Here is a 25,090-nt window from a genome sequence, read left to right as displayed (position 1 = left end):
ATGAGGAAGGGAACAATATTAACATGAATGAACATGAGCAAGAAGAACAAGAAATTGGATGAATTACATACACAAGGAATGAAAAATGTTAGATGGGAAGGAGAACCTGCAAGATCAGGAGACCAACGGTTAAATTTAGCACTGTTCCCTCCCGTATACTCATCTTTTGATCATTACTTCCCTGTAATTTCAGGACTGGCAGAAGATTATTTGTATGAAAATGAGAGGAGGATCCCACTTCCACCCTCTATTATTTGGTGAAAATATGGAGAGACAACAAGGCTACAGCCTTGGAGATCTGCCCCTAGAAAGGCCAGTTTCTCTGCCTTGGGAGTTGCTACAGATCTAATGAAGCACATCTGAGACTCAGGTGATGTTTTATGAACAGTAGAGGATTCCCTAGTGGCTGTTCTGGTAATCTGGAACCTTTTGACCTTTTTATTATAACTGATGAAGAGAGCTTCTTACCACTTCTTAAAGGTGAAGTTCTACCTAAGGAGACCTTGAGGAGTCTGAACACAACTAGAGAATGTAGAATCATCTCCTTCTGACAGAATGGATTGGAGAAGAGGATAATTTGACTTAATATAGAAAAGCGAATTGACATTTGGTACTGGTAATGATTCTGGAGAAGGTTGGAGACCTAACCATCAGGCAAAGGATTGGAGAAAAAGGGCCGTTAGAGGAAATAGCACCCAATTCACTAACTCTATGAGTTGAAGTAGGTGATAATAATGAAGGAGACTAATGGCTTGTCTGTGCTGCCTTGCAGTTTGGACGACAGTGGTGTGAACAGTAGCGTTCACCTAAGGACTGCAGAATTACATTTGTGCAAAATATGGATCTTTAATTTCATGCCTACATTGTCTACACGGGAGCAGTTACAGCACAGCACTTTAGTCCATGCTGCAATTCACACCCCCATAGTCCAAATTGCAGGACAATGTAGACATACTCTAATTATCAGATAGTAAAGGAAAACTGGCCGCAAAGAATTCAAGGAGAATTTTGGTTACACAGGTAAGAACTGAGTTGAGGTTCCTTGTGGCAATTAATCTCAGTGATGCATATCAAACATTTTGTTGATTGAAGGAAAGAAGAAATATTAGAGTGTACAGCAGAGATGTTTGGTCTTGTGAGATTGAGTGCTCCCAAGCCAAATAATTGTCATGTAAGAGTTGTAACTCAAGCCCTGTTTTAAATCATTCAGTAGGACAGAGGACAGAATTGAGGTACATATCTGAAGAGGCACTATTGGCAGAAAGTGACCCAGGCATTTTGACAGGCCTTGACTGCACCAGAAAATGAAGCATCTTAGAGGAATAGTTGAAAATATGAAGCATTAGTCTGTCAATCTCCATGCTGCTAGGGACAGGAAAGTCAGGATCAGGGATCTGCTAGCAGAAGATTGATCAGCTGAGGCAGGATGCACAGTTCTGTGATATTCCTTCTGAGGCTAGTAAGGAACCTGCCAAATTTTCTGGGAGATAAACAGAAGATGTGGGCATTGGGGAGGGTGAACATATTTTTAAGAGCACAGCCAAGGCAGAAAAGATTCACATTTCAAGATAAGGGATCATTGTGTCCAGAGCAATACAGAGTCAGAAATGTATTAGGTAAATAGATGTGAAATAGTATGATGGTTTCTTCCTAAGTGGATAGGATCCAGATGATTTCTAACACAGAGTGAGGAGCTCCTGGTGCCTCCCTAGTGATTTACAGAGACAGTTGTTGTCTGATTCTTGCATTCTGTCAGGATATCTGACATGAAGATGTGAGATATGAAGTGTTGAAGACCCTAGCCCACAGTCCTGAATTCAAGAAAGCTGATGCCTCATAAGGCTTTCCATGTGAACCAGAGGCTCTAGTATGATTGGTTTCCCATATGTGCATCCCATACTCTGAGACTAGTCTCTATCATAATACTTAGTACACTAGGATATTACATTATTTTGCCTTTGGAGGTTATTCATGATGAGTCACTAGCGGAGAGATCTTTGGACACCAAAGGGCTGAGGAATATGATAATGGGAGAACTCCTTCTCGTCATCCCAGACCAATAGCAGGAACACCTCTAGCATTCTGTTATGGAGCAGTGCCAATTGGATTGTGCCCAGCAATGCAACCATTAACTCCAGGAGAGGAAGGGCTTCTGATTGAGAGATCCTGGCTCAGCAAACAATCTCAGACAACTCTATGATGTCTCTTCTCCTCAATTCTAGTAATAAACCCAGGCTTCTGCTCATAAAAAACCTGTGACACAGATGAATGAGGTTTGGAGTGTACACCAAGGAGTTCTTTTCTCATTTACAACAATGCCATGGATTTGTAGTACACAGAAGTCTTGACGGAGATAAAGGACACAGGACATCCACCTCATGAAATATTTGTATCCCCTCTTCATGTTGGGTGGCCCAGATTCAGGTGAGAGTGAAGAAATTGTCAGTGAACTGGATGAATAGGAATGTGGAGATATGCCTCCTTTAAGTTCACAGAGCAGAGAAAGTCATTCAGTGAAACTTCCTGAATGATGAGGGCAGGAATCTCCATTCAGAAACCTGGTAGTCCTCACTGAGGGAACACAGGGGTGAAAGGGTAGGTGGGGAGATATAAAGGATAGTTCAAACTCCTTTGGTCCTCTTAGACATTATGAAAAACTGTGGGAAAACTCCTAGTGACAGGCTGAATTGCCCTGAAAATGAGTAGGTTGCAGATTGTTTTAGAAGATCCTATCTCTTGTCTGCCCTCCAGGGTATAGAGAAAAATATATGTAGCAGGGAAAGAGAATTCTATCAGATTCCCTCTTCATAATGTCTAGCCATTAGAGGGTGACATACAGTCATACTGTGTTAGTCTGAATTACAGAAGAACCTAATCTATGTTGCTTCTGAAAGGTAGTGTAGCAAATGGATGAGACCTAATTCTATTACAGTGGAGGCCAGGAGTCTATTCCCAGCTCTGCCTGAAGTGACCTTGTGAAAGCTCTCAGTTATCTGCTAAATGGGTTAATAAAATTGCTCCAGGTATCAGTATGAAGCCTCGGTTCACAATAAGGGTTGTGAAGGAAACAGAAATATTGACAGCAGTCAATGGAAGAGCTGAGACTAGAAATGGTGGTCTCTCGGTTTGCAGTTTACTGCACCTTTCTCTAAACACAGGGCACTGTGGGAGGATCACCCCCCTTCCTTCCCATTAAATTACATGAAAGTTGGAGCTTTTCCTGTCTTCACAAGATTGCCTGCAGCAGGGGTCAAAATCACAATAATAAATTTGTGAGAATTGGAAACACTGTGTACTTTCTATAAGGACAGTTTGAAAAGTCCCAGAAGAGACAATGGCACTGCAGGCCTTTTGGAAAAGTCATTAAGTTTGAAAATGCATTAGAATACTATCAATGCCAATCAGAGGTTCCCTGTGTACCAGAAATTGGATCAGAAGATGCTGCTGCCCTTTTAGATTTGATTTCAGTAGCTATTCAATTCTAATTGACAACTTTCCTAAGGATTCCATAGTCCAGCTACTGCATATATTTCACATCTTGGCCAATATATGTTAACAGAGGAGTTACTGAATGTTTCTGACCACTTATATGACCAGTTGGATTGTTAACCCCTTGCCTCCACCCACATACTACTAAATGTTAATGGGAGCTTGATATATTTAATAAGTATATTGGTAACTATACGTTTTTTATTCTGTTTTCTTTAACTCTAGTCAACAGTGTGATCTTTTTTTGGCCAATAGTATGGATTGTTTTTCAGCTTTGACGATCATGCTGGTCACTTCTGGATAGCAGACGGTCCAACAGCAATTAGAGTACGCTGCTCTAATTTTCAAAAGGGCCTAAGGAAGCTACGTACACAATTTGTGCTTTCAGTGGTCATCGGTGCCTAATTCCCTCTTTGAAATCCCTGCCCAAACCATTAACTGTGCCCTTATGATGCTGGATGATCTATACCAGTGGTTTTCAACCAGAGTCCACAGACCATGTCTAAGGAATCTGCGAAAGGTTGTCATTTCCATAGAACAGTGGTTTTCAACCAGTGGTCCAGGGACCTCTGGGGGTCCACAGACTATCTCTAAGATTTCTAAAGGTGTCCGCACCTCCATCTGAAATTTTTAGGGGTCCTCAAATGAAAAAAGGCTGAAAACCACTGATCTATACAATAATTTATGCAAATCTAAACTGGTTTGTGGTTATTCAATTTACTATAAATTACTCCTATGGATTGCCTGCTAGATCATTTCATTTCAAACTTTTACTGAACTGCAAACCTGTAGAAACTCCAGTGGCAATAGGGGAGCAGATAGCTGCGGGATTCAATAATAGGATACAAAGTTTTTTACCTTCATATAACCATTTACTACCATTTTAGATTGACAGTGGCAAAGCCATTACCATCTGATGGCTGTTTGTTGCCCTATGTGAAATGAATTGATGGCATCAAACCTGTTCAAAGTGGACAGGTATCAAAATAGCATCAAAACCACTAACAACAATTGGAACAATTATCCTAGTTATCAAGGATTAAATTAGCATAGAAACTGAACAGTCCTCTTGTCCTCTAGAAATGGTTCTTCCAGCTCAGGACTCAGGTTCACAGACAGTGCTGAACCTATGAAGCGATCAGCACCTTTTAGGATTGGGCTCATAATTGCCAGGGAACTGACAGGAAGCTTGTATTGCCAGTTCATATGCTATACCTCTTCTATGGATAAATAAAGAACTCCAGGTTCCAAGACTGGCAATCTGGCACTTTTCACCCATATTAAATACACTTAAAATCTAGTGAGGCCAATCAAAACTGAAAATACAGTCTGACCAACTGACTGGATTTCTCCAAAGTAACAGTACAGTTCAGTAATCCATACTCTTCAATGGCATTTGTTACGTGAAAAGGAATCTGGCACAGATCCAGCCACCACGACCTTAAAAAATATCTCAGCAGGAAAAGCAACCAGACTGTTGATTCTATTCCCATACCATATTCCCTAAGAAAACCAAAAATGCAAGCTCTTTTTTATTTGCAAAAAGAACACCCTCATCAATGGTCATATGTATAATACGAACAAGACAGTTTATTAGATGCCTGAGCAATTGATTAGTATCAGAAGCAAAAGAATTTTCTTGATTGTTCTTCTTCCGCTCTTTAGCTTATAACAACCCACAGAAACAAACCATGTATTAATCTTGAGAGAAGATCATATTAAAGCTCGCTAATCACAATAGTTTGCAACATATCAATGCTAAGAAAATAAATGAATTTCTAGCAATAATATATACATTTCACTCAAAAATACTGCAAAAAATTTAACTAAGCACATATAGTAATTCATTTAACATCACATATGAAAAAGAGCATCATTTTATATCATCATCCACTTGTAAACTAAAGGCAGGTCTGACACATGAGATTTTATGTGAACCCTGGATCCACACACACATACACAAATCATACGTAAGAATCAGTTTGCAAAAGGTAAGAAAAGTTAATGGCAAAAGTTTCTTTCTATGCAGAAGAAATTGAACGTGAAATCTGCAGGGATAGGGGAAAAAGCTTACAAATGAGAAATGAAACTGTATGATGGAAGATAAGAACGTTAAAAAAGGTGACCTCATAAACATAGATGAAATAAACTGAAAACAAAAACAAAAAAGCAAAAAAAAAAAAAATCCATACACACACATACAGACAAAAGTGAGAGCACAACAAAGGAAGTGGAAGAAAAGTGTTACCCATAAGTAGCCGCCGTTTCACCCTCTTGTCCACATCAGCTACTGACGTGGCATTGTACTCAGAACTCTCAATTGCAGCCTCATCCTTCTCTAAAACACAAGTAAGGGACAAACATGGAGCAGTTGGTTAATCAAAAGCCCAATTTTCCGCTGCCTAAGACAGTTTCTTGGCATGGCACAACCAAAGCCAAGAAGCAAGCCATGAAAGCACTAAATCCCCGTTAGAGAGTTAATTCCACTTGAAACCCCAGAAAAAAATTAAAGGGTGCTTGGGACAGAAGGGGGAAGGAAGAAGAGGAGGAGGAATGATAAATGACAAAGTAATTAACCAGAAAACACACACAAAGCTTGTTTCCTATTAGAGAATGAGACAGCAAACAGGACTACCCCAGACAGATGTTAGTAATGGAAATTTAAATACAAGGGTTCTAGTTAAACAAACTATTAAAGACAAACTGTAAAGTGATTCAGGCTGATGGTGGGATCAGGATCTGAAAATGGCAGGCCGAGGACAAAGATGAGACAGATAGGCAGAGCTAACAGAATCCGGTGATGGAAGGGCATGGGTGCACCATAGTCGTGTACACATTGACAGAGTGTTTAAAAACCAAACAATGCATGCAAATTTAAAAAAAAGGAAAAACCAAAAACCAAAAACCGAACAACAAACCAAACAAACACAAAAAAGATCAATTTGGGCAGTGCTGGTTGCCTGCTTGTCTATGAAACACTACGAGCTAAACATTCAATGCTAGAAAAGATGTTGCAAGAACAGGGTTTAGTAATTTTATAAGCATGCAGTAAGCAAGATGATGTCAGCAAAGGTCATTTTGCAGATAGTTTCTGATATCCTATATGTAAGAGTTTAAATTCAGCATAACAAGGACTTTAGTTGAGTTATGCTTCATTAGAAATACATAGAAACAATCATTCACAAGGGAGGGAAGAGATGAGCAGTAAGTGAAATAAAAATAAAGGTTTCTCATACAGGAAAGCAATGGAGAAAGCAGCAGCTGGGTAAATAAAATGATTTATGCAGGGTGGGGGAGTAGCTTTATTTAAAAAGCCAAAACAAAATGCAAGTGGGGACTTTCACATGCAGCAAACATTTAAAAAAAAAAGTCAGGCAAACAAAGACAAAATGTGTTAGACAAAGGGTCAAAAAGTATTTATCTGGCATTGCAGAAGTTTGCATTCTTGCAGTGATGCCCAGAATATATACACCACTGAAGACAGCAAACAGTGGAATAATGGAAATGAGAAGGAGGAGGAGAAGGCGGCGGCTGGCAGGTTTTATCTGTGGCAACACTACATGGTTGAGTTGTAACGAGACGTTTTTAAACAAGTTCTAGATGGGATCAGGCTGCAATAGAGGCTTTTGTTTGAGATATTGTGGTTTTTTTTATTGTTCTGTAAATAATTAATGAACGTCAGTTATCAGACAAGACAGGCAATCAGGAACCATCACCAGAAAGCACGAATAAAAATGTAAAAAATAAACAAAAATAAAAAAGTGTTCTAAAAGAAAGAACTACTCAGAGGGAGGAAAATCAACACAAGCTGTAATATGTGACTTACATCACAGGACCAAATAATGTAACATGGAGTTGTTTGTGTTACATTACAAAAATGAAAAATAATAGTAATAAAAAAAAGCCATGAGTGCAGTGTATACATCCTTTTGAACATGATAGACAAACTTAAACATCAACCTAAGGATATTAATGAACAGTGAACTCTTGGCAAATGGGAGCATTAAAAATTTATTTTATGTTCCTCAATAAAACCTGGTATTAGGGCCCTCAATCCTGCAAGCCCTCCCCACACGGAACTCCCATAGACTTCAGTAGGAGTTCCTTATGCAGAGGGACTGCAGGACTGAGACCACTATGTTAACAGAAAGTTAGATAGAGAGATCCGAACAGTCCAGGAATAGGTAGTGTAAACAGCAAGATATTGTAACTATTGATTACTTTTCCTTTTGTTGGCGCTACAACCCTGATCCTGTCATGAGATCTGTACAATCAGACCCGTTTCCTTATGCTGAGCCCCATCTGAGGTGAATTCCATGCACTGGCATAGGGGTTTGCCTATACAGATCTCGCTGTCTGTCGGCCTGGTCTCAAGCTCACTGAAGTAATCTGAAAGATTTCCATTGACTTCAGTGGGTTGGGGATCAGGGCCTGTATGTTTTCAAGTATGGAGAAGGGAGAGAGAGGAGCAGAACTTCCATTTAATTCTGAAAGTATTTAAGCTTATTTCCTACTTTTTGTATTACTTTATAAACTTCTGAAACAAACTAACCAATAACAATGCAAAGATGATGAAAACCATCATGGATTTTTAGGTTCTAATGTTGAGAGTAAGAGTGTAAAAAAGGAACAAACCCCCTGATTAAGTTATTGCAAAAAGTTCCTTTTTGTACAAAAATGGATAATATTATGCAAACAATGTACTCCGTAATAATAAATATTTGCATGGCATCGCCCAGGATGCTTCACTTCCTGCTGGGCCATTTTCCCTTGACAGTCACACTGGATGCTTATTCACGATGAGTACTATTATTTTGCTATAAAACTAAAACAAAAAAAAAACAAGGAAAGAAAGCATATCATGGGTATTAAATTATCCCCAAATAGAATTTAAAAAATATTAGGATCAAGTCCTACTCACTTTACTGATGTGAGTAGTCCCCCTGAAAACAATGGACTGCTCATATGAGTAAAAAGGGGTAGAGTTGATCCTTGATCCATAGTTACCTTTTGTGCTTTTCAATTTTAAAAGTTATTAAATTTGATTTATAAAAACAGAATTACAATGACAAAGCAATGACAATGGGATATTTCATAGACAAACATTTACATAAAACAATCATAACTGTATCCGTCTAATCTCTTTGCAAAGTTTGACCCTAACTGCTATGACCAAAACCTACTATTGCACAATGCTCTCAACAATAGTTTTAATCTCCTACCATCCACACACACCGATTCATTCTACCATATTACCAGTAAAAAGTGTGCTTTAGAGAGGTACTTACCGATGCATGTTCGGCCATCTGAGTGCAGGGCATACTTCTGATGACAACCACACACAGGACCAGTATCTGTGTCATCACAGGTGTGTTGGCAGCCTCCATTTCCATAGTTACAGGTTACTAGTTATGCCCAAAATATATGTGTATATATGAATACATAAATAAAATTATAATGAAACCAATTAGTTTTTGAGGGCCTTTTCAGAATACAGAAGATCAGTTATAAAGCAAGACATTAGACAACATAACATTTTTATTTACGGGTATTTCCACTCTCCGGTCTTTGTTCTGTTTTTTCCTAACTAACCCTTCCCTCATCCATGTAATTAAACCCCCTCAGAACGTTGCACGTTTTTTATTCATTCTGTTTGGATTAGTTGTTTTAGCATGAATGACCAGCCAATTTCATCTCCTCCTAAAACATCATGGTTCATATTAATGATGTATATGGCATGAAGAAATGAGCAGTCTACTAATACAGACATATTTTCCAGTCGATAGATGGCATTTTTCTTCTCCTGCTGGGCTTCAATCCATAATTGGAGGAAGCAGTGATCCAGACCGCAAGAGCAAAAGTACATCAGTCTTGAAATCTATTCTTTCAAAAACTCTAATCCTCCCAGAACAGAAGAATGTTTAAAAATAAGATAGGAGACTCTTTTTCTTTTTTTAAAAGCCTTTTTCTGGGACTACAGTATATTGGTTTCAACTAGGAAGAAATCCATGGAGATTTCTCTATCACTTAAGTATATATTTACTAAAATTATTTGTAAAAACAAAGAAATTTTCGGAGACAAAATTCTCAAGGTGGGCAGAATTTAGCAATTTTAAAGAATTTCTAATAAAGCAGATTTTGTCACAGGAGGGGATTTCATTTTTAACTCATAGGATGCTGGTTTTTCCCAAATACTAATCAGGTTTACAATGGGCCTGATTGTCCTCCTGTTTTACACCATGTGTAGTCACACACCTGTGCAAAGTGCACACAAAATGAAACAACTGTGATCTGACAGAGTTTTCAACACACTTTCCTGTCATTATACACAGGTCCAAATGTCTATACCAGGGTCAAGATGGAGAAGACTCTTTGTGCATGCATATACTGGACTATATTTTTTTAAAAAGCATTGGGAAATCAAATGTCTAATTATTAACATATCATATGAATTATTTCAGAGAGTTTTGGCATGTCTAAATATTATGACAGTTTAAATTCTGGATTCTATTATCAAAGGGAGCTCTTTGGCACAAATATTTATTTCTAAGCCATCCTACACTGGCTCTAGAACCATAGTATTCTCTGCCATGTTACATTTAAATATCACCAGGATTTCCCTTGCTAGACAGAGAATTTATAAAGTATCCAAGCCTATAAGTTCCACAACTAGGTAAAGCCAAGATTTTTTTTTAAAGGAACTTAAAGTGAGGCTCTCAAATCCATACTAAAACACCTCTCATTTTCAAAAGCGTGGAGCATCCTACAGATTCCATTCATCTCAATGATTTCACTTTACTAGCCTCTAAAAAATGGAATATATCTGAATTTTCTGGTGTGTAATCACCTGCAAGCAGGAAGAAAAACTTCACTGTGTTTAATTATCAGAGGGCTAAAACTAGAAACGGTCTTAAGCTGCATATTTTAGGCCCAGATTTAGGACACGTAATTCTGATCTCAACGAGAGCTCAACACTTTTGAAAATCAGGCAGGTGTCTCAATACGTGAAGCCTAACTTCAGGCTATTTTTGAAATCTTGCTAGAAGACTCGCAAAAAGAGGGCCTGATTCTCTTCACATTCACATTTACATTGACTTCAGTGGAGTTACTTCTGAGTCACACTGATGTGAGAAAAGAATCAAATCCAGAATGAGAGAGATGCCTGGAATGGAGTCTTCCAATGTGCACAATAAAATGCATAACTGTGGAACCTGAGTCTCATTCACTTATACTGTTTTACACCAATGCAACTCCCTTCACTTTAATATTGTTACTCCTGACCTACACTGGTGTAAGGAGAACAGAATCCCTTTCCTAATCCTTATGATGTTCCTTTTTCATCTGTGTATAAGAGAATTTTGTAGACAAGGTTTTTGTAAATATTTATTTGGGAGGATCTCAGATGATGGGGGATGTGTGTATGTAGACTAGAGTCTATTAGTATTCTGTTCATTATCCTGTAGGGCGGATCCTTTCTGTAGTGGATTCCTGTCATGTGCTGGATTGGTGGATGTGTAGCTCCCATGCCCTACCTTCTCATGCCATGCCCCAGCATGGTTGCCACCCACTTCCTTTCTACCCAGTATCTGTCTTCTGTCCTTATTTGCCTTTGTTCTCTTTTATTCATTTCTCTTCCTCATTTTTTGCTTTGTAATTGCTCTTGATTGTTCTTATTTGGTGGATCTCTCTCTCTGAGCCACACTGTGTTTGAAGTAGGGTCATCAACTGGTGGCTCCATAGGCCAGATTACATAGTCTCTTGCAATTTAGCTGAGAGCTATGGGAACAGAAGAGATACACCTAGAGTAGCAGGCTGCTGTCTAAGCCACCTGCCTTGTAAATATGAGCTGCTCCTGTGGCCAGCTGTGCTAGGGCCCGCTATGGAATAGGGAAACCACCTGCTGCTTTTACCTAGAACCACAGGAGCTCATTGCTTGGAGGAAGCAGATCCACGGTAATGCAACTTCTTCCATACTACACTGCTCTCCTCCTCCACCCTGCTTGCCTCTTGCACTTCTTGGGGTCTCTCACAATGGGCCCGCCTTATGCTGGGCAGCAATGCTATAGGGAATTCATTTTATATCATCAGACTATAATTTAATTTAATAATTGGAGATTACCTATCTCCTAGAACTGGAAGGGACCTCAAAAGGTCATTGAGTCCAGACTCCTGCCTTCACTAGCAGGACCAAGTACTGATTTTTGCCCCAGATCCCTAAGTGGCCCCCTCAAGGATTGAAGTCACAGCCCTGAGTTTAGCAGGCCAGTGCTCAAACCACTGAGCTATAACTACTGTTGATGCCAGATGTTCTAATACATTGCTAACATTTTGGCCAGATTTTTTTAAATTAAGCACTTTAAAGTACATTTAGCCTCACAGGGTCTTTTTAAAACAACTTGACGGGAATACTTTTTTGTGGCATACATTACTATTTGTCCTCGTGGAAAACCTCCCCCACTAGAGGAGTGAAAACAACATTGTTGCTCATATCACTGTAATGGAAGGGACTTTTTCTTCTGACATGTTTCTACAAAAAACTACTCTAGAATGATGCAGTTTAAAGTAATTCAGGTAGGATTAAATGTCAATTTCCCTGCTCCTCTGCACAGTGAAGTCTCCATTTGCCGCACAATATCACATTCTGAGAAATCAAAAAATGGTCACACTGACACTCACATTAAGTGGGTGGCACAAAATAAAAGCTGGGATAAGATTTTCAAAAGAGCGGCCTCAGCCTTGGCCTAATTTTCCTTCCACTTGAGTCAACAGGAGTTTTATCATTGTCACCAGTGTGGGAGCAGAGTTAGGCCAGCATTGAGCACTTTTGAAAATTCAACCCTAGTATATATTTTTTTAAAGAATTATTATTAAACCAACTCCAGGCAAAATAAGTTCTAGCTCTGGAACAATTTACTGGGTTGTGGACATTGAGCCAAAATCTACTGTCAATTATACCAGTGTAAATCCATGATAACATATTTGAGGTCAGTCCAGATTTATTCCAGTGTAATGTAAAAGGTAAGAAGGATGGTTTAGAGGGTAGACCACTTGGGAAGTCACTAAATTTACCACATGCCTCAGTTTCCCAACTGTGAAATGGAAATAATACTTCTGTACCTCACAGGGCTATTGGGAAGATAAATATCCATTAACGATTGCAAGATGCTCAGATATTATGGCGATGAAGGCTATATAACTACATAGATAGAAGAATTTGGCCTAGTGATATCACAGCGGGAATTTTGGACTGACATTTTTAGTGTCTTTTCCTATATTTGCAAAATAAGCCATGCTGTACAGTGAAAAGTATTCTGATAATTTAACACCCACCTATGTTAGTCTTTAAAAGGGAAACTTATCAAGATTGGTCCACAAAAAATTTGACTTTCAGTACCTTAAATAATAAAAGTATTCACTATCTCCTGCTGAAAATTTTATGGGAATGGCGGCTGAGGAACCCAGGGCTGCAAAAGGAAATTATTTGATTTAGCAAACTAGCAGTATGCTCTAGATTTAACTAGAGATGGGCCTGAACCAAAAAATCCTGGATTTGAATGCTCAAATTTTTGATGGACTTGAAATCTGATCCAGATTTCAATTTTTAGCTTCTCCCTATCTCTTTAGCAACTTGAACCAAACTCCAAAGCTGGACCGCTATGAACTTTGGGGTGTGATATCCACTTTTAGGCCCATCTCTAGTTTTAACCTTCTAATAACAAAAGATTGGAGAGTTTTCAGTCTTCATTGAATGGGCAAAATCCTGGCTCCATTGAAGTCAATGGCAAAACTCCGATTGTCTTTATGGGGCTAGGATATTACTCTCAAAATCCAGATCTACCCCTTTTTTATAGAAAAGTATTATAGTGAACTGCATAAGAAATCCAAACCCGCTCTCTACAAAGAGATTTCTTGCAAACTTCACTAAACGGCTACACAAAAGAATATATTAGAGTACAGAAAGTATAAAACTAAAAATGCACAAAAAACTAAGTCAAATGTTTTGACCTACCAACCTTGACGTGCCCTTTTAACAGACATAAATCACAGGAGCATACTCTGCATTATATTATTATGATAAAACAAGTGGGTGAAAATTAGTGGGTAATGTTTCTCACTAAAGGAAAAGATAAACGTGTTAGACTTTATGGGCCGGACATTCTTATCTCCATAAAGCTGGTGTAAAACTAGAAGAACCCTACCGAAGTTAATTTGATAGACATGTGTGAATACCAAGGAATTCTAAGAGAGATCAAAATATCTGGCTATATCTCATGAAAACTATGGCACTGTATTAAAACCAGATCATATGCATAGGGTTAGCTGCCACCATTAGAAATAATCAGCCAAATCCTTCCCTGGCTTCTCAGTCTATGGGGGCATAGATTTTGTGTAACACTTTCCCTGCCACAGGGTTCTCAACAGCAAAGAGCAGCATTTCACAGGAAGGCCAGGGCAAAGTACTGACAAGTGTTCTTTGCTGCTTCTCTGAGCAGGGGCAATATGCATCTTCACCATGTGTCCACTAGCACTTCCTGCAGATGACAGCATATGGGTTAGCCGGCTCCCTAATTCACTAGACATGCCCCCTTGTGCATCAGCAGAGAATATAATAGAACCCTTAGAGATTAAAAATGTGATCTTAAAGTTGTAATGCAGCTGGTGCAACTTTGAGGAGCTATAGGGCTCCTCTAAATTGTGCGGGAGGGGATCAGACCTATTCAGATTAGCTGAGGATCAGGAGAGCACAAAGGTGGCCGAAAGCGAACAGCCACTTTTGCACCTCCATCCTGAGCTACACTAAGCGGTCCTCAGACACAGTTTAGTGTGTGGGCCAACATTTTAAATTAATAGGAAGAATGATGGCTGCCTCAGAAATGACATTTACAATCATGAAAAATGAGGAATAGCTCAGAAAATGAGTAACAGATAAAGGCCATATAAAATTAGACATTAAATACAATAGGGATTTCAAATATTTTATATATTAACTATGTGGGGCACTGACAACTGGAAACCCCCTCCCCACCCAGAGGCTGACAGCCAACAGGTAATGTACGTAACACAGTGTCTACACAGACACTATGTTGCCCTAACAACATCGATCTAAGCGCTATGGCTCTCACGAAGGTGGAGTAATTAGGTCAGCATAGTGGGAGACGTACATCGCTGGGAGCAATGTTGTAGTGCAGACACTTACAGAGGTAGGTCATGTAAGCTGCCTTACATTGATCTAACTCTAGTATAGATCAAGCCTTAGAATTCAGCTTGCTTCTGCAACTTTAATTCTGTGTGGTAACTCTATGCCCCCCTAACCTTCACTTTGTTCTCTTCTCTTGTGTGGTACCCTGCCCTGTCCTTGAAGAAGAGAAGGAGCTTCAGGAAGAAAAAGGACAGTCTTATGAAGGAAATAGTATCTGAGTCTATATAAATATTTTACAATAATACACACCGGGGGTGGGTGGGGGGGCAGAATGAAATTTGTGTGACCAACACTAATTCTGGCATTTCCTAACTTTTTTGAGTGCTTGCTTTTGCAACCTTAATAACATTCTTTTAATGTTTAATACATATATGTGATGAATATCTAAACCAGATCTGATTTGTACATATTTCTGGGCTCTCTCAAGCTACTCAGAATCAAATTGAGAGTGACCTCAAAAATGTATGTTATGTCGATAGTTTAAAGAAGCTTAACACACTAAAGTGGCTTTAGAATATAAGCCATTTTAAGGAGTTAGCCAGCGTACCCTCTTAAACCACCTTAACATCTTAAAGTGCCTTATTACCCGGATTTATATTTAGAATCTGATCAGATTTTGAACCTAGTATTTAGTGTCCAACAGTTTAAAAAAATATTAGGATCTATTTACCTATCTATTACCAAATGTGGCTGAAGTGTATGTTATGGCCAAGACACCACATAATTTTCAATAAGCTGGATCTACATTTTGTAGCCTGGGTTCTGGGGGTTTCTGTAACAGCTGATGCAGCACATTGGTAATTCATGGCAGCTTCAGATAAACTAAAAATGAGTTTTATATTGAATACATTGTGCAATGAATAAAGCTAGGAGTACAGCATGGCTTGTTTTATTAATATTGATATTAAATTTATTTTATAATGGCAGAGAGAAAGGAGGGTCAGGGCAAAGCTCAGAGGCAAGATCAAACCAGTATCTTAGATGCCTATATACAAATGCAAGAAGTATGGGTAATAAGCAGGAAGAACTGGAAGTGCTAATAAATAAATACAACTATGACATTGTTGGCATTACTGAAACTTGGTGGGATAATACACACGACTGGAATGTTGGTGTGGATGGGTATAGTTTGCTCAGGAAGGATAGACAGGGGAAAAAGGGAGGAGGTGTTGCCTTATATATTAAAAATGTACACACTTGGACTGAGGTAGAGATGGAAGAGGTGGATGAGGCTTTTTTCAAACAATTAGCAAAATCATCCAAAGCCCAAGATTTGGTGGTGATGGGGGACTTCAACTATCCAGATACATGTTGGGAAAATAACACCGCGAGGCACAGACTATCCAATAAGTTCCTGGACTGCATTGCAGACAACTTTTTATTTCAGAAAGTTGAAAAAGCTACTAGGGGGGAAGCTGTTCTAGACTTGATTTTAACAAATAGGGAAAAACTCGTTGAGAATTTGAAAGTAGAAGGAAGCTTGGGTGAAAGTGATCGTGAAATAATAGAGTTTGCAATTCTAAAGAAGGGTAGAAGGGAGTACAGCAAAATAGAGACAATGAATTTCAGGAAGGCGGATTTTGGTAAGCTCAGAGAGCTGATAGGTAAGGTCCCATGGGAATCAAGACTGAGGGGAAAAACAACTGAGGAGAGTTGGCAGTTTTTCAAAGGGACGCTATTAATGGCCTAAAAGCAAGCTATTCCGATGGTTAGGAAAGATAGAAAATGTGGCAAAAGACCACCTTGTCTTAACCACAAGATCTTGCGTGACCTACAAGATAAAAAGGCGTCATATAAAAAATGGAAACTAGGTCAGATTACAAAGGACGAATATAGGCAAATAACACAGGAATGCAGAGGCAAGATTAGAAAGGCAAAGGCACAAAATGAGCTCAAACTAGCTATGGGAATAAAGGGAAACGAAGACTTTTTATCAATACATTAGAAGCAAGAGGAAGACCAAGGATAGGGTAGGCCCACTGCTCAGTGAGGAGGGGGAAACAGTAACGGGAGACTTGGAAATGGCAGAGACGCTTAATGACTTCTTTGTTTCGGTCTTCACTGAGAAGTCTGAAGGAATGTCAAATATAGTGAATGCTTACGGGAAGAGGGTAGGTTTAGAAGATAAAATAAAAAAAGAGCAAGTAAAAAAATCACTTAGAAAAGTTAGATGCCTGCAAGTCACCAGGGCCTGATGAAATGCATCCTAGAATACTCAAGGAGTTAATAGAGGAGGTATCTGAGCCCCTAGCTATTATCTTTGGGAAATCATGGGAGACGGGGGAGATTCCAGAAGACTGGAAGGGGGCAAATATAGTGCCCATCTATAAAAAGGGAAATAAAAACAACCCAGGAAACTACAGACCAGTTAGTTTAACTTCTATGCCAGGGAAGATAATGGAGCAGATAATTAAAGAAATCATCTGCAAACACTTGGAAGGTGGTAAGGTGATAGGGAATAGCCAGCATGGATTTATAAAGAACAAATCGTGTCAAACTAATCTGATAGCATTCTTTGATAGGATAACGAGCCTTGTGGATAAGGGAGAAGCGGTGGATGTGATATACCTAGACTTTAGTAAGGCATTTGATACGGTCTCGCATGATATTCTTATAGATAAACTAGGAAAGTACAATTTAGATGGGGCTACTATAAGGTGGGTGCATAACTGGCTGGATAACCGTACTCAGAGAGTAGTTATTAATGGCTCCCAATCCTGCTGAAAAGGTATAACAAGTGGGGTTCCGCAGGGGTCTGTTTTGGGACCGGCTCTGTTCAATATCTTCATCAACGATTTAGATGTTGGCATAGAAAGTACGCTTATTAAGTTTGCGGACGATACCAAACTGGGAGGGATTGCAACTGCTTGGAGGACAGGGTCAAAATTCAAAACAATCTGGACAAATTGGAGAAATGGACTGAGGTAAACAGGATGAAGTTCAATAAAGATAAATGCAAAGTGCTCCACTTAGGAAGGAACAATCAGTTTCACACATACAGAACGGGAGGAGACTGTCTAGGAAGGAGTATGGCAGAAAGAGATCTAGGGGTCATAGTGGACCACAAGCTTAATATGAGTCAACAGTGTGATACTGTTGCAAAAAAAGCAAACGTGATTCTGGGATGCATTAACAGGTGTGTTGTAAACAAGACACGAGAAGTCATTCTTTCACTTTACTGTGTGCTGGTTAGGCCTCAACAGGAGTATTGTGTCCAGTTCTGGGCACCGCATTTCAAGAAAGATGTGGAGAAACTGGAGAGGGTCCAGAGAAGAGCAACAAGAATGATTAAAGGTCTTGAGAACATGACCTATGAAGGAAGGCTGAAGGAATTGGGTTTGTTTAGTTTGGAAAAGAGAAGACTGAGAGGGGACATGATAGCAATTTTCAGGTATCTAAAAGGGTGTCATCAGGAGGAGGGAGAAAACTTGTTCACCTTAGCCTCCAATGATAGGACAAGAAGCAATGGGCTTAAACTGCAGCAAGGGAGATTTAGGTTGGACATTAGGAAAAAGTTCCTAACTGTCAGGGTAGTTAAACACTGGAATAGATTGCCTAGGGAAGTTGTGGAATCTCCATCTCTGGAGATATTTAAGAGTAGGTTAGATAAATGTCTATTAGGGATGGTCTAGACAGTATTTGGTCCTGCCATGAGGGCAGGGGACTGGACTCGATGACCTCTCGAGGTCCCTTCCAGTCCTAGAGTCTATGAGTCTATTCTGCTCCAAATTGTCAACATTCTGCCATCAACTCTGGTACTCCACTAGGATGAAAGGCGCAGGCGAAGTCGATGGGGGAGTGTCAGCAGTCAACTCACCGCAGGGAAGACACCGCAGTGAGTAGATCCAAGTACGTTGACTTCAGCTACGTTATTCACGTAGCTGAAGTTGCGTAACTTAGACTGATCCCCCCCCAGTGTAGACCGGCAAGACTGTGACCCAGGAACCTGTTGGTGCCAACTGGCAGATGGCACAGAGGTTGCATAAAGTTTTATAGGGGTTCTTGCATAGTATTCAGTAGCCCACTGGTCATCATAATCGTGGCAAAATGTATGTGCAGATAATATTTAAGGAGTTACGTGTCAGCATTGAAAATCATAGGCACCGACTCCAATGGTGCTGTGGCTGGAGCACCCATGGGGAAAAATTGGTGGGTGCTCTGCACCCATCAGCAGCTCCTCACCCTGCCCCCCCAGCTCACATCCACCTCCACTCTGCCTCCACCTCCTCCCTTGAGCGTGCCGCGTGCTTGTTTTTTCCTCCTAGCTCCCAGTGCTTGCACCATGAAACAGCTGTTTCATGCAGCAAGCGCTGGGAGGGAGGAGGGCGAATGTGGCGCGCTCGGGGAAGAGACAGGGCTGGGGCAGGGATTTGGGGAAGGGAGTCAATAGGAGCAGGGAAGGGGCGGAGACTTTGGGGAAGGGGTTGGAATGGGGGCGAGGAGAGGGTGGAGTCAGGGCAGGGGCAGGGGGGCGTGAGCACCCACCGGCGTTGGGGAAAGTTAGCGCCTCTGCTGAAAATTACGTTCTTAAGCAGATAACCAGGCGGTGACATGTCTCAGACAGGTTCCTTTCAAACAAGAGATAACAGATGCTTATCTTGCTGTTTGGTCATGTGAATATTGGGCATTGTATGTCTCACAATGGATGCTTGTTTGCATATGACCCAAATGCTAATCAAGAGATTGCAAAATCTTCCAGAAAGGAAATGTACAGGAAGAAATAAACAACAGGAGGAGACCTGGTTTACAAACAGAGATAATGGATTGCTGGAGTATATCTGGAGGTGCAGAGGTACATCCTGGATCCTTCACAGAGGAGGCAAACTAAGGAACAGTCTGAAGGGGAAAATGGGATAAATGGATTGTGCTCAATAGAGCACATTTCTCTCCAGACCTTGAAATGAACTCAAGATTCCTGAATCTCAACATTCCTCTGATGTCAGCAAATATCTGTGAAACCCACTGGCAAAATGTGTGTCTGATGCCCTCATGGTGGGTGGTCCTAACAGAAGATGACCACCTACTACTGCTATCAGTTACTCCTTTAGTTCAAGTGGCAGAGATCTGTGTGGTGGATCTAAAGGGTCAACCTGTTGAAGATCCGTACAGTGTCCAGTATGATTCCACATTATGGATTTTCTGTTCTTTCACTCAGTGTTTTTTAAAACCTAGGGAATTACATTTTAAAAAACCTACACTGAAAGTGTGTTCAGGTTACAAAGTCAAACATTCAAAAGTTAGGAAATGCCAGATTTAAGGTTGCTCATGTAAACTTAATTTTAGCCTCTTGTGTCTATGTATTATGCTGTCTTTAATTACATGATCACATACTTTTTTCCTCACAGGACCCTGCCTCATTCCGTGCACAGGCTGGATCCACTCCGGTGATGAATCTGAGTTGTGAAGTGATGGCTTTGGTTTGTAGAACTCCTGCCTCGTTTGTTGAAGAAGCTGGTAAGTGTGTAATAAATAGGCAGGGGACTGCTAGAAAAGGAAAGGATGGTCTCATGGCTAAGGAAGTTGAATGCCACGCTGAAGAACTGGATTCTATCCCTGCCTCTGCTACAGAGTTCCTATACGATGCTTGGCAAGTCATGACCAAACTTTTCACAGATGGTCACTACTTATGTGTTCCTAATTTTCTGGGTGCCCAACTTGAGAAACATGAGGCTGAGCACTCACAGATGCAAATTAAGTAATTGGGAACTCTACTTGGAACATAGTAAGTGCTACAAAATACCAAGTACTCTAAATCCAGGCCCTGTCTGTCTCAAATTGGGCATGCAAAAATGGTGGACACTTTTGACATTACTCTCCGTGTCTCATATTCCAATTTGTAAAATGGAGATATATTACTTTACCTCACAGAGGTGTGGTGAAGATAAATTCATTAATGTCTGTGAAGCACTCAGATATCACAATGATAAATGATACAGAAAAGCTCATTAAGAAATGAATAATTCTGCCTTCAGAGCAGGGTTTGTATAATGTGCAGGTCCACATATTGAACAATGAAGATAAAAACATAAGAACGGCTGTACCAGGTCGGACCAAAGGTCCATCTAGCCCAGCATCTGTCCACCAACAGTGGCCAATGCCAGATGCCCCAGAGGGAGTGAAGCTAACAGGCAATGATCAAGTGATCTCTCTCCTGCCATCCATCTCCATCCTCTGATGAACAGAGGCTAGGGACACCATTCTTTACCCATCCTGACTAATAGCCATTTATGGACTTAGCCACCATGAATTTATCCAGTTCCCTTTTAAACATTGTTATAGTCCCAGCCTTCACAACCTCTCAGGTAAGGAGTTCCACGAGTTGACTGTGTGCTGCGTGAAGAACTTCCTTTTATTTGTTTTAAACCTGCTACCTATTAATTTTATTTGGTGACCCCTAGTTCTTGTATTATGGAAATAAGTAAATAACTTTTTCTTATTCACTTTCTCTACATCACTCATGATTTTATATACCGCCATCATATCCCCCCTTAGTCTCCTCTTTTCCAAGCTGAAGAGGCCTAGCCTCTTTAATCTTTCCTCGTATGGGATCCTTTCCAAACCCCTAATCATTTTAGTTGCCCTTTTCTGAACCTTTTTAGTGCTAGAATATCTTTTTTGAGGTGAGGAGACCACATCTGTACACAGTATTCGAGATGTGGGCGTACCATGGATTTATATAAGGGCAATAAGATATTCTCTGTCTTATTCTCTATTCCCTTTTTAATGATTCCTAACATCCTGTTCGCTTTTTTGACTGCCTCTGCGCACTGCGTGGACATCTTCAGAGAACTATCCACGATGACGCCAAGATCTTTTTCATGACTCATTGTAACTAAATTAGCCCCCATCATATTGTATGTATAGTTGGGGTTATTTTTTCCAATGTGCATTACTTTACATTTATCCACATTAAATTTCATTTACCATTTTCTTGCCCAGTGACTTAGTTTTGTGAGATCTTTTTGAAGTTCTTCACAATCTGCTTTGGTCTTAACTATCTTGAGTAGTTTAGTATCATCTGCAAACTTTGCCACCTCACTATTTACCCCTTTCTCCGGATCATTTATGAATAAATTGAATAGGATTGGTCCTAGGACTGACCCCTGGGAACATCACTAGTTACCCCTCTTCATTCTGAGAATTTACCATTAATTCCTAGCCTTTGTTCCCTGTCTTTTAACCAGTTCTCAATCCATGAAAGGACCTTCCCTTTTATCCCATGAGAGCTTAATTTACGTAAGAGCCTTTGGTGAGGGACCTTGCCAAAGGCTTTCTGGAAATCTAAGTACACTATGTCCACTGGATTCCCCTTGTCCACATGTTTGTTGACCCCTTCAAAGAACTCTAACAGATTAGTAAGACAGGATTTCCCTTTACAGAAACTATGTTGACTATTGCTCAACAAAACAAAACACTCAGTGAGCACCAACCATCTTGTGCAGTGAATGAGGCAGGAGTCCTGTGGAAAAAAATCTCTTTGATGATGTAATTAAAAACACAAGGGGCTAAATTAAGGTGGTATGGGCATTTCCTAAATTCTGAATGCTTGACTTCGCAACCTTAACATTCCTTTAAAATAATTTGTATATACACACATACACACACACACACACACACACCCCTTGACTGGAAGCAGATTTAGGCCAATATTGATTGCTTGCAAAAATGCCACACAATATGCTTATCCAATTCACCCGGTGGGGGGGGGGGTGAAATCACCTCTGGTTTTACTGCCTCTGTGCCATCCACTCCCAGTTAGCACTAATATGAAGGGAAGGTCAGCAGCAGGAAGGGATGTGGCATGCTCTGGTGATCCCTGACCAGTATAATAGCCTGTAGGGGACTATTACATGCCAGAATTCTTTAGTGCAAACCTGAGGCTGTTCTAATATATGATGATGCCAGAGCCAATGTAGGATAATCAAGGTGCAAATCTCTCTTTTGCAACTCCTTGACTCACCTGCACCTAGTGCTGAGAAAGGTGCAGCTCAGGATTCAGTCAATTCAGTCAAATTATTTGCCATGATGAAACTGTTACAAATGTTAACATTTAAATCTTTATTACATATCAGTATTGGACCTTCATAGAGATAAATGAGTCAGCTCATCCCCCATTATTGGTTCAGGTTGTCTGACTACTCATGCAGATAACCCTGTATTGGGTTTGTGCTGAGTTCACACTCAGAAGGGCTAGAAGTAAAATTTTTTTGTAGGATTCTAAGCACATTTCTTCAGCAAATGGGGATGAGGATTCTGCAACAAATTCAGTGGCTGTGGAAGACTCAGGGCCCCTGGTTAGGGATCTAAAAAAATTCACTATAACTCAAACTACATTTTGAACTTTGCAGGGCACTGAATAAATTCAGGTCTTTTGTTCATCTGAATTGTGATATGCCTAGTAATATGAAACTAGCAGAGGCCCCAATTCTTCTATCACCATCTTTCCTGGATGAAGGCTCAAATATTCCACAAAGAACATACAGATATGTGCAAACAGGTAATATAAGCATAATTAAGTAAAGTTAATCTCCATCTTAAATTCTGATTGCCTCATGTTTCATTGTCATTAATGGCACAAGGTCAGCTAACAAAATGTTCACTTTTAATACACATTTAGAATGGAAACTCTACTAGAACACTAATTTTGTTTGTTGTGTGCTCTTATTTTTCCATAAAATATTGATAAACTGTGCATTAATCTGTGGCACTTCTTAGTGACATTCAAAGATGATCCTTTCTTTTCCTTTACACTCAGAGAAATATCGCTTATCACATTTAACCAGGGGAGGTTGGATGAAGAAAGAGGTTAAGGTGAGACAAAGACCATGGCAAAAATATCACCCTTAAGGGGAAACCAGTTGGTTCTTTTAGTCATTTTATTCCATAAAGCATTAAAGAAATGTAACAGCAATTCTTTCTCCCTCGATCCCTTCCAAAGCTTCCAGTTAGGGAGGCAAGTTAAGGTATTAGTGCCTGATCAAAGGCCAACTAGAGTCAATAGAAAGACTTCCATTGACTTCAGCTGGCTGTGGATAATGCTCTTACAGAAGGATCAATTGTTGTACCCTGTATGGAAAATCTTATGCTCCCAATTGCACTGGGTGACATGCTTGTGTTCCATCATCTAAAATATGGTATTCAAGAATGTCATATAGGATATGGCCATGTGCCTTCCTAATAATGCCAAAGGCAGTAGCCCACGTGCAATGCAACCAATAGTACTGAAAACCTTTCTGTCTTTTAAATATGAAAAGTAGGTGAGCTTCATTTTATGGCTCTAATGCCTCGATGCCACTTCAAGAGAACATGACTGTATTGTAAGACAGACTCCTATTGATATGCATTCATTTATAGTGGATATTTTTGCTTTCTAAATACAGTTTGGATTAAGTGCCTCTTCCCCTGCCCATCCCCTTCCCTCTCCCCTAAAACACAAAACATCTTCTCCCACCTTCACATTTCCTCTGTTCAAGATGAGAACTGGTGCTGAACTGTAAATTTCAGAGTTGGATCTGAATTGCCCCAGTATTTATTCAGGGGAGTTCAGGTTGACGGTTTGATATTAGACCAATCTCTTTTGAGGATGTACTCTTAAACACTTTTCACCCTCCTTCAATTAAGTACTTCACAAAAAGAACACACTTTCAGACTCTATCAAGACCATTAATCACCTCTGGTCAAAGTCTAGCTGATTTTTTTATCTCTGGAAAATAATAGCAATGTGGAAAATAAGACATGTTGGGGCATTTGATATTTAGTCTCCATCTACCTACATTTGCAGTCCTTCTGGTTTTTGGCAAGCTCAAAGCCAGGCCTACATTCACAGGCAACCCCACCTTTGGGCGTCTCCCGGCAGATATGTGCACACCCGTGATCTTTGTTCATACAGTTCATACCCTCTGTAAAGAAAGAAAGAGAGAGAGAAAGAGAGAGAGAAAACACAAGTACTGAAAAAAATCCCATTGCAGATGAACTCTAATCAATTTCACAGGTCCATTGTTCCATTGCCAGTGTAATTTTTATCTTCCATCTGGAGAGTGTCCCATTAGACAACTGAATGCTATAGCAATAAGGTTTTAAAATCAACATATGAGCACCACAAATTACAAAACAAGCATCCACTGGGATCCATTACACCTACACTTCAGGCTTATACATCACATGAATGTGGTTATTTTTGTGACTATATAATTTAAAGTTTTTAGTGACAGATAACATGAGCAGGTAAAGAAACTGCATGGAATTTGAAAATAGATTAGAACAATCAGAACCCACTGGAAATTATATGCTTGCAGCCATATGTATTTTGAATATTTAATAGAATGTAGTGAGTATTCAAACAATTAATCATTTATGCCCCTTTCCAAGTTTATAACATTAAAGAATCTACTTTCCAAGAAT

The 25,090-nt window shown here is 39.8% G+C and overlaps 1 protein-coding gene across 13 annotated transcripts in view; it reads right to left on the bottom strand.

The window, feature by feature from the left end:
* The window catches only part of SCUBE1 (signal peptide, CUB domain and EGF like domain containing 1), a 310,551-nt gene that overhangs the window by 133,917 nt on the left and 151,544 nt on the right, over nucleotides 1–25,090 (bottom strand). For 6 of the 13 annotated variants that reach the window (XM_030540072.1, XM_030540079.1, XM_030540087.1 and 3 more), the window contains exons 5-7: nucleotides 24,463–24,588; nucleotides 8,778–8,894; nucleotides 5,738–5,827 (exon numbers count right to left, since the gene is read on the bottom strand). The exons of 2 other annotated variants lie outside the window; for them this stretch is intronic. In XM_030540072.1, the coding sequence (XP_030395932.1) occupies nucleotides 5,738–5,827; nucleotides 8,778–8,894; nucleotides 24,463–24,588 (333 nt within the window). The remainder of the gene's footprint in view (nucleotides 1–5,737; nucleotides 5,828–8,777; nucleotides 8,895–24,462; nucleotides 24,589–25,090) is intronic. 5 more of the 13 variants (XM_030540108.1, XM_030540127.1, XM_030540166.1 and 2 more) reach the window with 2 other exon arrangements.

Source organism: Gopherus evgoodei, chromosome 1, assembly GCF_007399415.2.
Source record: "Gopherus evgoodei ecotype Sinaloan lineage chromosome 1, rGopEvg1_v1.p, whole genome shotgun sequence".
NCBI classification, from domain to species: domain Eukaryota; kingdom Metazoa; phylum Chordata; order Testudines; family Testudinidae; genus Gopherus; species Gopherus evgoodei.
The sequence above is the reverse complement of the archived record's forward strand: the minus strand, read 5'-3'. Positions and strand labels throughout refer to the sequence as shown.